At 35.2% G+C, this 15753-nt stretch overlaps 1 protein-coding gene across 1 annotated transcript; it reads right to left on the bottom strand.

Moving 5' to 3' along the window:
• Positions 1 to 242: 242 nt before the first annotated feature.
• On the bottom strand, positions 243 to 12419 carry LOC140166236 (macrophage mannose receptor 1-like). Its single transcript, XM_072189641.1, has 8 exons — positions 12229 to 12419; positions 10970 to 11206; positions 10722 to 10808; positions 8404 to 8787; positions 7760 to 8134; positions 2527 to 2574; positions 1850 to 1925; positions 243 to 1142 (listed from the first exon to the last, which is right to left on the bottom strand). Exons 1-8 carry the CDS (start codon positions 12305 to 12307, stop codon positions 761 to 763), a joined length of 1668 nt encoding a protein of 555 aa, XP_072045742.1. The 5' UTR covers positions 12308 to 12419; the 3' UTR covers positions 243 to 760.
• Positions 12420 to 15753: the final 3334 nt, after the last annotated feature.

Below are 15753 nucleotides of genomic sequence, written 5' to 3'. Positions count from 1 at the left end.
TATATTCTTAAAGTGTATGTAGCAGGAGGATCGTCGGCTTTTCATCCCACCTACATACACTTTAAGTATAAATCATCAGATTTATAAAGTTTACTTCAAGTACTGTTAAATATCAAAAAAATCAATTTTAATGATTTGCCATAAAATGTGTATTAAATTGCGAATTTCAAAAATCAAAATTATTTGATATCAGAATGACATTCTTCGTATTCAGAATGCAATTCGATATGTCTGATGTGCTCTAATGTCCCAAAATAAATACTGTCCAAACGTTCATACCCTGGCCCTTAAAACCGGGTCGACCAGGTTTAATTCAGAGTTCTTCCTAACATGTACCGTGGATGTCAGCTTGTATGTACACACGTCGAGCGCGATGCTCCGTGCAGTTACATGTAATACGATCGGCGAGCGTAGTATACGCATTCTCGGCGTTGGAATGAAATCGCAATTTTCTTCATTATACCTCATTTGTTTGGCTCGAAATTAAAAGGGGATAACGTGATCAGTGAAAACAAAGATTTAAATAAGAATCCATTCTTTATGCAAATCACACATTATTGCTTTAAATAACTGAGTGCGAATTGTATAACAATAGCCAGCGAGTGATTAGCGTTCTGAGTGATGACAACACAAAACCATGTTTTTGTTAACGAAATCGGGTCTAAAATGTAACTGTACTGGGGTTCTTCTGATACCGAAATCTGCATTTTAACGAGGTAAAATAAAGAGGGGGCTAAGCTGTTAATCGGGACATACAGCTTCAATCCCCATAAACGGTGTTATCAGCCCATCCTTCTTCTTGGGCATTTGGATCACCAACATCATCTGAAGCAGAATAAATTGTGTTTTCCATCCAGCCTTCTTCCTTTGGTTGCTCTTCTGGTGCTGATGGACGCAGGCCAACCCCAACAGGTGTCTGAGCATAAGAATAGGTATTGTCATTATTATTGCCATCAGACACAGGATCACCTGTGGAACGCAGATGGTTAGCATCAACATAGTTGTATTCGTTGTCAGCTTGGGCATCATCAACACAGTTATAGTCGTTGTCAGGTTGGGCATCTAGTTCGTATGTTGGGTTGTTGTTATCTGATCGTGCTTTGTCAGACTCTGGTTTACCTATAGTTCCTTTCTTGCTACGCCTAGACAGGAAAGAGATAAGAAATGTTAAGACAATGGACAAATTTAGGGGTGTTCCTGGGGTTGGCTTACCAAATATCTTTCCCTACTCAATGTACAAAACTTCCCCAGCAAACACAAAAATGTTTTTTAAACGTTATAAACGTGTTGGTTTTGGTCAAAACGTTTTAATAACATTCAAATGTTGGGTTATATAAAGGTCATAAATATATAGTGATTTAAAACGTTTTAAATGAAAAAAATACTACAACATCATTTTACAAATGTTGTCCAAATGGTAGTACTAACTATTTTGGGGCAAACATTTTTGCAAAATATTTTGTCACTTAGTAACATTGTGTTAGAATGTTATTCTGGATGTTATAAAATTTACACGTTTTCTGTCAAACGTTTTGTTTTGTGTCCATGTTTTTCCATGCACATTTCAAACATGGTTCAACCTGATGCGAGAGCAGCAAGCAAGAACACTTGCATGGATGTTTTTTTGTAATGTTTGTCTTCGCCATTGTATAATGAAATATTCTTCACAGATATACAATCAACGCATGTTTCCCCAAATTGGGCAGGCCTTCAAAAACAGTTCCCCTGTAAAAAATCACTTTTCCTATCTATTATTTGCCTGTTAAAATACGAAAAGTGCGAAAACTAGCCGTCTGCTTTCAGGACCAATGATTATCATATCGTTTAACAACAACCTTGTGTAACTTACTTGTAGAGAAATAAAGCAATTATCAATGTCAAGATGACCAAAAGTAAAACACCAACAACACTTCCTGCAATGGCAGCTGTATACAAAAAGAAAAGTGAGAGGAAATACGTACTTGAATTATTAACTACAAAACACATCTGACAATTTAGAACATATATATTATTAGGCGAACATGCAACTTATTGTTGTATTGGTATACAAGCAAAGATATGGCCAATTGTGTAAAGTAGTCTTAAAACAGCTTGGGCCACTTTCGTGTCTTTGTGTAGCAAAATTGATTGAACTGAGTTGGTGGCGCTCTTAAGATGTGTAAATTTAAACGATGGGACAGTTGAAGTGGCAAATATACCTTGCTGTAAATACATTCATTGATGTCATTTATACCACAACAAATGAATAAAACTACATTCCGCAAAAAAAAAAAGAGAAATTTATTATGTCATAATCATATAATGTAACATACATTGTTATGTGAACCATGAGTGGACATCTATTTGCATGACATAAATTACTATATCATGAGCTATCGTGCAGGTCTATGAAAAAGAGACACAATCACTATAGCATCAACATGCGTTATTATGGTTATGGCGAGACAACTAACACCATCCATTGAATATTTTTCACAATATCGCACTCGATATGTGTCTGTCATCATTAAAATTATTTATTTTTACCTGTATTTCCACCACCTTGTCCAGCAGAATTTGATTGTGTTGGTGTCTCTATAATAAACATAATAATAAACGGCATATAAAAAGTTAACGTTAACTTTTGCTATTGCCTATCAGTATCTAAAAACAGTTTTCATATTTTCAATTTTCATATTATTACATGCGAATTCTCGAGAGTTTGAATCTTATAGGGGTATATTACATTTCTGACATTTCTGGAACCAAATATTAATTTCTTAAAGACACTATCGGTCATTCGTTAAATCAGAAAATCGTTATACTTGTACTACATTTTTAAACTTGATCTTTCTATTGCTATTTTTTCATATTAAAACAAATAATAACAATTTTTATTGATTTATCAATCATGTTTAAGCCATTCGTAAAACAATATTATCTGCCCCAGTATTCTGCTTGTTACAGAAGGAATGACATTTAAAATTGGTAGCCATTTCATTACACATTTACAAGAGTCAATTTGGAATCAAACAATGAGCTATACTATTTTCTTGAACCACTAAGATCACGAACACAACCGTGGTGTGACCCCTTAACAAACTTTGACCCGAAAAATATGAACACCCCGTGACCACATCTTTGGGACAAATGTTTGAAAGTATTTTAAGCATGCCTATAGGGTACTGAACAAATTTGACTTGGGTTACCCTCTTCAAAGTGTCAAGCATTTTGGGTAGGGTCAATTAAGGAAAAACAGAGGTAAAATGATAAATGATTAAATGATAAATTTGTCCACCGCAAGCTGTAAGTTATAGGCAGGGACAGGCGATTGGCTATTTTTTCCTATGGGCAGGGATACATGATTTGCACTGAAATACAGTTCCGCGCAATCTCCGCGCAATTTGCTTTTTTTCGCGCAAATCGCCTGTCCCTGGTTATAGGATGCCGATTTTAAGATTTTGCATTCAAACCTACATAATTAGTGGTCACTCTGATGGCTCATGATTCATCATAATATTAAAGCCATATTATAACATTTTCAAACAAAATAGATTAGCATTTCTTTGCCATAAAATGTTAGCTTTTACTGTCAGACATATCCCCTTTTATTTTTGAGCCGAACAACTACGGCAAAGCAAAGAAAATTGGTACCACTCCTTCGGTCATGTTGTGGTACGACCCTTTGTTGTGTATAACACCGTCCCGCACGCCGTGTACATACTGTGTGTTATGAACATCGTGTATGCGTTCGACTAATAATTCCATCGTAATAATAAAGCGCCGGTTCCCGGGTTTTATTCAAAATCTCGGATTTTGACAAAACTACAGCACCTAGAGTCTTGATTTTTGCAGGGTATATTGATTTAATAAAGTACAATTTAATTGTGTAAAAAAGGAATTTTAAAAATTCAGTGAGGGCGTCTTCCTCAGCAAATGTTATAATATGGCTTTAACCTCAAACCACATTACCTGATTTTATGCATTTTTGGTGGCCATTTTGATATTTCAAGGTCAAGGCGACCATTTGAATTTTTCCAGTTGTTCAGTTAAATTTGTCATGTGTCTCGATATGTGTCTGTCATCATTAAAATTATTTATTTTTACCTGTATTTCCACCACCTTGTCCAGCAGAATTTGATTGTGTTGGTGTCTCTATAATAAACATAATAATAAACGGTATATAAAAAGTTAACGTTAACTTTTGCTATTGCCTATCAGTATCTAAAAACAGTTTTCATATTTTCAATGTTCATATTATTACATGCGAATTCTCGAGAGTTTGAATCTTATAGGGGTATATTACATTTCTGACATTTCTGGAACCAAATATTAATTTCTTAAAGACACTATCGGTCATTCGTTAAATCAGAAAATCGTTATACTTGTACTACATTTTTAAACTTGATCTTTCTATTGCTATTTTTTCATATTAAAACAAATAATAACAATTTTTATTGATTTATCAATCATGTTTAAGCCATTCGTAAAACAATATTATCTGCCCCAGTATTCTGCTTGTTACAGAAGGAATGACATTTAAAATTGGTAGCCATTTCATTACACATTTACAAGAGTCAATTTGGAATCAAACAATGAGCTATACTATTTTCTTGAACCACTAAGATCACGAACACAACCGTGGTGTGACCCCTTAACAAACTTTGACCCGAAAAATATGAACACCCCGTGACCACATCTTTGGGACAAATGTTTGAAAGTATTTTAAGCATGCCTATAGGGTACTGAACAAATTTGACTTGGGTTACCCTCTTCAAAGTGTCAAGCATTTTGGGTAGGGTCAATTAAGGAAAAACAGAGGTAAAATGATAAATGATTAAATGATAAATTTGTCCACCGCAAGCTGTAAGTTATAGGCAGGGACAGGCGATTGGCTATTTTTTTCCTATGGGCAGGGATACATGATTTGCACTGAAATACAGTTCCGCGCAATCTCCGCGCAATTTGCTTTTTTTCGCGCAAATCGCCTGTCCCTGGTTATAGGATGCCGATTTTAAGATTTTGCATTCAAACCTACATAATTAGTGGTCACTCTGATGGCTCATGATTCATCATAATATTAAAGCCATATTATAACATTTTCAAACAAAATAGATTAGCATTTCTTTGCCATAAAATGTTAGCTTTTACTGTCAGACATATCCCCTTTTATTTTTGAGCCGAACAACTACGGCAAAGCAAAGAAAATTGGTACCACTCCTTCGGTCATGTTGTGGTACGACCCTTTGTTGTGTATAACACCGTCCCGCACGCCGTGTACATACTGTGTGTTATGAACATCGTGTATGCGTTCGACTAATAATTCCATCGTAATAATAAAGCGCCGGCCGTGTTTTATTCAAAATCTCGGATTTTGACCAAACTACAGCACCTAGAGTCTTGATTTTTGCAGGGTATATTGATTTAATAAAGTACAATTTAGTTGTGTAAAAAAAGGAATTTTAAAAATTCAGTGAGGGCGTCTTCCTCAGCAAATGTTATAATATGGCTTTAACCTCAAACCACATTACCTGATTTTATGCATTTTTGGTTGCCATTTTGATATTTCAAGGTCAAGGCGACCATTTGAATTTTTCCAGTTGTTCAGTTAAATTTGTCATGTGTCTTGATATGTGTCTGTCATCATTAAAATTATTTATTTTTACCTGTATTTCCACCACCTTGTCCAGCAGAATTTGATTGTGTTGGTGTCTCTATAATAAACATAATAATAAACGGTATATAAAAAGTTAACGTTAACTTTTGCTATTGCCTATCAGTATCTAAAAACAGTTTTCATATTTTCAATTTTCATATTATTACATGGGAATTCTCGAGAGTTTGAATCTTATAGGGGTATTTTACATTTCTGACATTTCTGGAACCAAATATTAATTTCTTAAAGACACTATCGGTCATTGGTTAAATCAGAAAATCGTTATACTTGTACTACATGCAATAATATAATTTTTAAACTTTATCTTTCTATTGCTATTTGTTCATATTAAAACAAATAATAACAATTTTAATTGATTTATCAATCATGTTTAAGCCATTCCTAAAACAATATTATCTGCCCCAGTATTCTGCTTGTTACAGAAGGAATGACATTTAAAATTGGTAGCCATTTCATTACACATTTACAAGAGTCAATTTGGAATCAAACAATGAGCTATACTATTTTCTTGAACCACTAAGATCACGAACACAACCGTGGTGTGACCCCTTAACAAACTTTGACCCGAAAAATATGAACACCCCGTGACCAAATCTTTGGGGCAAATGTTTGAAAGTATTTTAAGCATGCCTATAGGGTACTGAACAAAATTGGCTTGGGCTACCCTCTTCAAAGTGTCAAGCATTTTGGGTAGGGTCAATTAAGGAAAAACAGAGGTAAAATGATAAATGATTAAATGATAAATTTGTCCACCGCAAGCTGGAAGTTATAGGCAGGGACAGGCGATTTGCGCGGAACTTTTTTTCCGCGCAATCTCCGCGCAATTGGCTATTTTTTTCCTATGGGCAGGGATACATAATTTGCACTGAAATACAGTTCCGCGCAATCTCCGCGCAATTTGCTTTTTTTTCGCGCAAATCGCCTGTCCCTGGTTATAGGATGCCGATTTTAAGATTTTGCATTCAAACCTACATAATTAGTGGTCACTCTGATGGCTCATGATTCATCATAATATTAAAGCCATATTATAACATTTTCAAACAAAATAGATTAGCATTTCTTTGCCATAAAATGTTAGCTTTTACTGTCAGATATATCTCCTTTTATTTTGAGCCGAACAACTACGGCAAAGCAAAGAAAATTGGAATTTACTACCAGCGCACATGTCGCCAATACGTACCACTCCTTCGGTCATGTTGTGGTACGACCCTTTGTTGTGTATAACACCGTCCCGCACGCCGTGTACGTACTGTGTGTTATGAACATCGTGTATGCGTTCGACTAATAATTCCATCGTAATAATAAAGCGCCGGTTCCCGGGTTTTATTCAAAATCTCGGATTTTGACAAAACTACAGCACCTAGAGTCTTGATTTTTGCAGGGTATATTGATTTAATAAAGTACAATTTAATTGTGTAAAAAAGGGAATTTTAAAAATTCAGTGAGGGCGTCTTCCTCAGCAAATGTTATAATATGGCTTTAACCTCAAACCACATTACCTGATTTTATGCATTTTTGGTGGCCATTTTGATATTTCAAGGTCAAGGCGACCATTTGAATTTTTCCAGTTGTTCAGTTAAATTTGTCATTCCAGAAAACATATAACTAGACAACAAACTCATTAAAATTGGACAATCTTAACTGTTTTTAGCATGTTTAGTAAAAATGCACCTTTGTCACGTTTCTGACCATATCTCCGTAACTAAGGTTACATTTTATTGTAACAAAATCTAGGAGCTTGGTTTAGTGCTTCTTGTGGCCAAGTGTGGTGGTTAACGCATGTAATTGACAGAAGGATTAGCAATGTAAATTGACCTGGAATAATTCTACATGACCTTTGACCCCTATTGGAACACACGTTAGTAGGAGCTTGGGTTTAATGATTCCATGGTTTCCTGTCTGGCATTGAAATAATTATAAAATTATTAATTATAAGACGAAAAGACCGAGGATATGTGAAGCTTATTATACACGATTGTACATGTACTTATTCGAACAAACAGCCCTGCCATCGGTGTATGCCATGTTTCGAGTATTACAGATGCTCAAGACTGACATTACAAACTCCAAACCAAACATCACCACCACCAGATGTATATTTACCTTCAATTTCACATACAAACTTAAACTCTCTATCGCACTTCCTATCATGCCAACCAGAGTCTTCCCTTAATCGCATGCAAATAGTGTTTTCATTGGTATCTATATCCTGCCATGTCTCGTTATGTTTTAAAGGTGATCCATCTGACCATGCAAACGTTGCCTCAGCATCTGGATCTTTAAGTAATCCAAACCAAGCATATCCGCCACCAGATGCCTTAAGTATGCTGACAATAAATTCTTGTTCTTCCAATGATGTTATATCTGCTAGATGTCCATCATCACTTGTACAAGCTCTATGAGCCTCTGTTCTAGTGAGACTCTCATCAAGCACTTTGTAGCAGGAATTTTCGAAGGCATTAGGACACTTTCCCTCAGCTGAAATAATTAACAATGTGTTATTAACAAATTAAAAGGTAGATATCTTGAAAATATTCAGTTGGCATTCCACTTGAAAGGAATAATTATATTAATAGCAAATAAGTTTACCGACTTTGATTACTACCACCATCCAATACAATTTATTATAACACCTAGTTTCATTCGGTTTTATTATATTTGTCCCGATTTCACCCAAATTATTTTCCGAGTGCAGTCTCTACCCTCTGCCACTACATGGTAGTACGCCCCTGCCATTGCTGATTTACCTTGAAATTCACACACAGATTTATACTTGTATCTGTAATCGACGCACAATCTATCATGCCAATCATATCCAGACTCTTCTCGTAGGTACATGCAAATAGCATCTTCATTCGTGTATATATCATGCCACGTCTTGGGTAATAAAGGAGATCTATCTGACCATATAAACTTATATTGAAGCAATCCAAACCAAGCATCTCCCGCACCAGATGCCTTAAGTATGCTGACAATAAACTCTTGTTCTTCCATTGATGTTATGTCTGCCAGATGACCACCGTCACTCGCACAAGCTGACATAGCGTCTGGTCTATTGAGACGCTCATTGCTCAATTTGTAGCAGGAATTTTGGAAGGGTATATAACTATCAACATCACATGCTCCTTCACCTGAAATAAATAAGTACATAACAAACACATGAACAAATTGTACATTTTGTAAGAATAGTTATTTGACGTTCAACTAAATATGCTAAAAAGGAACCACCGTTTTGTTTTTACTTTTTCACGAAAGTCACAGGATATCCATGTTGAACAAAACTCTCTGTTGCGCATCAAACCCTCGGACGGATTTTAGTCTACCCAAAAGACAAACGTGAGAATGAAAAAACAAACAAAAACAAAACAAAGACAAAATATGGAACTCGGATGCTAAAACTTATCGTATGTTTGGAACTAGAATGGCAGAATACAAAACACTCGCCCTGAACGCAAGTTATTAGAAAGAGAACAGGCAAAATCAGCAATTTATGATCATGTCGCCCGGACCAACAATATAATAAATTATGATAAGTCAAAGATCCTCGGGCGGGAGCATAACAAAAAGTCTAGAGAAGTTCCAGAAGCCATGGGGATAAGAAGAAAGGGGATCAAGACCTTAAACAGAGAGGAGGGCACATATTTCTTAAGCCAAGTATACGACCCGCTTTTAAAGACTAGAAAATAGACTAAACAACACCGGAACCCAGTTTCACGGGATCAGATGATCATTACCAGACGATCGAAGTCCTTCTATGTGAAGGACGAAATATTGTAGTGAATAACAAATTCACTTGCTGTTGTCAAGAAAAAATGCCATTTCATTTATGTTTGTCTTTGGCTGCAGATTGCTCTTTGGCTTTATCACCTGCCAGCTTTGTAACTTTCGTCATGTTCTTGAAAAGATAGTGGCTTCTTTGCATATGCTTTTCCATTTCTTGAACGTCTTTTCAAGAAGCTTTGTTTTCAACTGTTTCACTTGATATTGGACCTCTTTGTTCAGCTTCCGATAGTGGTTCTTTTTTGGAGCTGAGGGGTTGTATAACAACAAGAGTTAGGCCTTTCCTCTCAAATGGCACATTTTCCTGAGTTCTTTGGGTAATCCCTTCACTTGACGAGAGATCTCCTTATACCAACTGATTTTTACCAACTGTGATTTTTGTTTGTGATGTCTCTGAATTTAGCCCACATGATCATTATCCTCCAGTTGAAGCAGGGATTCAATAGTACCACCAATGCTCTGAACTCGTTTGCAATCAGGGGTTGGTAAGTCTACTGATGTCATAGCTTTTTGGAGTGCTGAAACTACTATAGCGATCACTAGATCGGTGATCGAGCCTACATCAGGTGCGCAGTAGGAGTGACAGTTCTGAGCTGTTCTGGAAGTCGCTAGGTAAAATTATTCGGGAAGTATATCAGTTATATTACCTAATTTAAAGTATGTATTACATATTTAGCAGCGAAGTTATTTTGAATATGTGTTTTTCGACATGTAAAAACGTTTATTTATGTCCTGAGCGAGCTATGTAAACGCAGTCATGGCGGTGTCGACGGATGGAGCAAGTTTGCTTGTCTCCAGTGGCGTGTGAAATAGCGTTCCATATCATGAATACTCAAGACTAACAGTTTTATGGCATATTTGAATAAGTCAAATTTCATTCCCTGGTGGTTGAGTAAAAATGACCAAAACTCCTTACATATTTCACATACAAAACCCGGGTGCACCCTCTAAAGGTTATCTTAATTTCATGAAATTACATGTATTTAAGTATTTCTGAATCACCCTATGCCACATATAGCAATGTAAATCTTGCACAAGTTTTCTTCAATCAATGGGGTTGAAAATACTTTTCAAGAATGACAAAATACTGCATTGATCTCCCGAAAGAATTATTAATAAGCTCGCAAGGAGCTAGGTGGCAAGTTTTGCCGAATGCTTATTTAAAAGTCTTTGAAAGCTTTGATAAATCACAAAAATAAGTAGAAATGTTCGGGCTTTCAGTTGTTTTGGGATTGCACCATTTTTGGGGACAGAATATATTTTTAAGTAAACCAAATACTCTTACCATTATAGCAAATGACGCCTGCTTGTTTGTCGTCTCTACAATCTGTCTCTTGATACTCAAGTGTACAGTCTTGAAGGCTATCCGCATCTAAAAAATTAAAATTATGATAAGGCAAAAAGTACATAAAATAAATATGGACAAAGGTGTATCAAGTTATTACGCTCTTTTGTCAAGGTCTTTGTTGCATTATTAATGAATGTGGTATTTTAAGGGTTAATTAAAAATGAATCTTCCAGAAAAAAGCTTACCGTCCTCACATCTCACGTCACTGAATTTCCTGCTTCCGGTATTAGAATATCCAGTGACTGAAGTTGCCCTTCCGCCAGGATAGCCCAACTGCCGACAAGCTACCCACGCTGCGCGATCGCTCCATTTCCTATCCGAGTCACTGTCAGTGTCATAACACACCACTCGCCATCCCCCGTCATAATACACCTCTATTCTACCTTCCCATTCTTTGCCCTCGACAAGACGTACGTCTCTATCTTGAAATGTTGACAATTCATTTCAAATCAATAGAATTATGCAATAGAAGAAAAAGATTAAAAAACATGGCTTTTTTTGATTATTTAATTTTGATATCTAATTTCTGGGCGAAAATCTAGATTTAATTGCAATGATAAGAATGATCAAAATAAAGAAAAGGTAAATCGTGCAAGATTCAGTATTTCATCCGGGTCTTCAAAAAAGTATCAACTTCAAAAACACTTTCAAACCATTGTTAAAAAGATTTGGTCACCAAACATTAGCATTGGTCTCTTACTAATTAAACACCGTGTTTCATACATCTGAAAAGATAACTACATTGATTGGCGAGCTCCTCGGACTACTACAGACCATGTATCAACAGTCAAAGTCCCGTGTATTGTATGCTGTGAATTCTTGCATATTCATGGGGGCCGATTGTTCGATCGTCCCGTGTCTAACAATCACGCCAGCGTTGCATGCCTTTGCGTATACGCGATACAGCGTTGCGTGCATCCGCGATTACGCGATAGACCGTAAAAATATGCGGTACGTGCGTACCAGTTTTGCCTGTCGCATTTCATGGAACAATAACCGGCCCTCATTATCGGATGCTGCTGACTTTGACTGTTTGTACGCGGTCTGTTATCTTTTTCGTCCATGGCGGGCCCACTTATACCCGCACCCTTTGGTATATAACATGACCACCACATAATTAATTGTCTCACATGTCTGTTGTTTTTAGTCCAATTACAATTAATACATCTAAATGAATCAAAATCTCGTTTGTTAATTATTGACCTGGGAAAATGAGTAGATAAATTGATATCGTCATATCATCTCATCAACAGCATTGATTTTGAAAATCACATTTCTGTGTAAGATAACTTATATATTATTTCACTAGATTAAGTCTGTTCTTAAATGTATCAGTAGACGTCCATAATATAGTCAAGCTGGTGCAGATATATGCATGGCGGATGTAAAATCAAGTGATTTTACGTTAATGACTATTAATATATTATGCCAATGTAGCACTTACCGTATTCAACTTGACATACAACACTATTCATGTTCATGATATAACCAAATGTTATCAAGGCGAATATAACTGGTAACATCGTTATTCCGGTTTCGGTTGTAGATCGTATGCATGGAGGTTTAAGAGCTAAACCTTATATCATTGTATAAAACTATTTCACTGCATGCAGCAATTTAATTACAAGTTAAAATCAACTTCGTATATATTTTATTATTATTTTTCTTTTTATTGAACTTCCTTATACAGTTCATGCTGGGTCAAAGCAGATCATGACAATCGTAGAGTCAACATAATAGAACTCCATGGTTCACTGCTCTTGGCAATGAACTCGTACTATTATTATCTTTTTATATTTTATTAAGGTTTAGAATTATACTTAATGCAAACAGCAGTTCCGAGCACAGTCACACGTTTATTCCAACACCTCCCCACATATAAATTGTGTATAGGAAATTGGTTACCCCCCCCTTGGCCACTAAAATAATGAGAATGTAGAATAGAATGGAAGAGTAACAGCTGAATAATAAACACCATCACAAAATATAACTGTTAATACTGACATCCACTCAATCACTCACTCAGTGGCGAGCTGTGTATGGGCGAGTTGTGTTTTGGCGAGTTGTAGACCGAGTTGTAGAGTGAGTTATATAACCATATAATCTATGCCAAAGGTGTCGACTTTAAGATTTGTTTATGGCTTTATTTGACCTACCATATTGCCATATTGGTTTCAATCAAGCAGTAATAAACAGGTGAAAATTGCAGTTCCTAAGCTAGGCTATTAAACTATAAGGTCAAGTTAAACTCAACAGTGCCAGTTCATATTCTTCGATCTTTGCCTAGTATAAAATCCATCTGAATTTAAGTTCAAATATCGAAATTGCATTTTATAATATGAAATTGATTTTTTTTTGTTAAACCTAAGTTTTTGGCATATTTGTAATATTTACAGATGTCCCAACTTCTGCCTAAATGGAATCAGCCAAAATTGTTGTTTTGTAGGTAAGCAGCGCAATTTCGTTATATTTTGCCTTTAAGCGGTATCATGCTTCTGTTTTGATTAGAAGTGCACAGACAGTCGGAGGGCCATCATGCACGTTTTCCGTTAAAGGTCAAATTATTAACGAACGCGACCTTTGCAAAAATGACCGTCGCACTCTTGGGTATGCTTTTTTTACCTTTCCCGCGGAAAACTTCGATTTGAATTGTATCGTATTATGTGTAGCCAATCATCTTGGGCAATTTACAAATAAATTGGATTGAAAATATCTTCACAATTCTCTACTTTTCTCTACAATTGTACTACAATTCTCCTCGGCAGTAACGTTTAATGGGTTGCGTTTTTACTGCGTCGGACAAATTATTTGACTGTAAAGGATGGGCATTGCCCTTTATTTCTTAAATATTTTACAATAACATTTTGACAGCGCTTTAAAATGTTGTGGTTTTTTTTGTGTTTTTTTTATATAGAGAGCTTTTTAAAACGTATTCATAACCTTTACATAACCTGATATTTGTTGACATGAAATGTTTTGACCAAAAACTGCAATTAAACGTTTTTCAAGAACATTTTGTTTTAAAACAAAATTTAAAACACCTTCATGGACAGAGAGCCTCTTGAAGATAGGTTGGTCAATCGGGGTGTTATTTGTTTTTATTACACACATGTACAGTAGAGTAACAATTCATTTAATATTTTACAATTATATATGCCTCATATTAGTGTTATATAAGTTGGTTAAGAATTGACATCACATAGTACAGCTCAACTTACCGTACTTTGCCTAACAAGACAGTCCATGCCAAAATTGTTACTACACCTTTACATTTCATCGAATCTCTTTTTGATGTCTGTCATTTTGAACATCACACTTGAAAGATGTATGCTATGTAGAAACTTTATTTTGCAATTTCATAATTTGCATATTATTAGCATATTTGCAAGAAAAAACATGAAAATCAATAAATACCTATATTTTTCACAATTTCAATATTTTATTAGAAATTAAGCATGTAGGCCGTTTGTTATGACTTGATGAATGAAGTTGTTAAAACAGATTTTGATATTTTTGCTTATTTTTCCTTTTTTGCCCCAAAATGTGTAAAAATCAACATTTTTGGATGACCTATATTTTCTTTGAATATTTATCAAATTTCTTAATTTAGGTATAATACAGTGCAGAAAAGATGTCAAAAAATCTGTTAAAACAGATTTCCAATAAATTGTTCCATTTTCCATTTTGGGTTAAATACTCAATTTTCATGCGCGGGATATTTGAAACATAAAATGAAAACATGTCCATTGCACTTTTTCCTCGAGATGTACTATAATATCAAGGTTACGGATATATTATAATCCCTTCTTATCTTCACTGATCCATCAGATACCTATTGTTATGAATGATCAATGAAAAGGTTCAGAACTGGGCTACTAATGGTCTGTCAAGTATCTATAGTTATTTTCATGACTGTGTCAACTCAAAAATCATGCAAGGTCGAATGTAGGAAAAGTATGATCAGTTGAGCTGTATAAGTGTGAGCCACAAGCCAAATAATCCGATATTTAAAAACAAATGTTTTAAGAAATGTTGGGCGGTCATAATATGACAATTTTAATTGCATTTAATTCTAGATCATCATTAATTAACGTGACACCTTTTATTATATTTTCCTATATTTCTCATAAAACATAATAAAGGTGATAATGAGCAGCCTTGACGGAAACCTCTTAATAAACACCCATTCTTGAAAATGCAGCTATTTATTTTGCATGCCTTGCTCTATTTCTTTCGAGTTGGTATAATTATAGAGCTTTTAATCAATTTAAAAATTGAAGTGGAGGTTGTAATATAGTTCTAACCCTCGCCTATTTTTCAACCGACTTGTTACTGGTTTCAAAACACTTTGCTGGTGTTTAGTTCATTCTCACTTATCAACACTATGTGTTATATAATCAGGAATATCAAGGATAATCTAAGATATAGCATGTACAATCAGGTTTAAACGAGTCACTTTTATTTTGATAGAAGCACCAACTATATTGCACCAACATTTCAGTGCAGTTTCTCAGATCAGCTGGAAACACTGAAAGCTGAATCTCTATTTGGAGATTTGTCATTTTGTTTTAAGAAATGTCCAATTTATTTAGCATTTCAGGGTCTAGAAAGATAGAAAGAAGGTGCAAAAACAACGATATAAGTACATGATCTATTGTGCAACATAGTGCCAACCCTCAAATTACAAGTGACTGGTTTCAAATGAATAATTACACAAATAATTCCAGCAACTCACATTATCTGTAAACCCATGTACTTTATGCTTAAATGCATCTGATTTCACAACTATGTGGTCAAAATAATGGTTTCTCTTAAAACCAGTAACATGCGTTTTTGGAGGGTTAGGACTATATTGCACACACCCCTTCAATTGTAAACAAGGACCAAATGGTTCGAGACACTGATTTTTGTTTGAAAAGTGATAAAGAGTACAGCACACAAATTTATCTATAGCTTTGCAATAACAGCT

Source organism: Amphiura filiformis, chromosome 1, assembly GCF_039555335.1.
Source record: "Amphiura filiformis chromosome 1, Afil_fr2py, whole genome shotgun sequence".
NCBI classification, from domain to species: Eukaryota; Metazoa; Echinodermata; class Ophiuroidea; order Amphilepidida; family Amphiuridae; genus Amphiura; species Amphiura filiformis.
The sequence above is the reverse complement of the archived record's forward strand: the minus strand, read 5'-3'. Positions and strand labels throughout refer to the sequence as shown.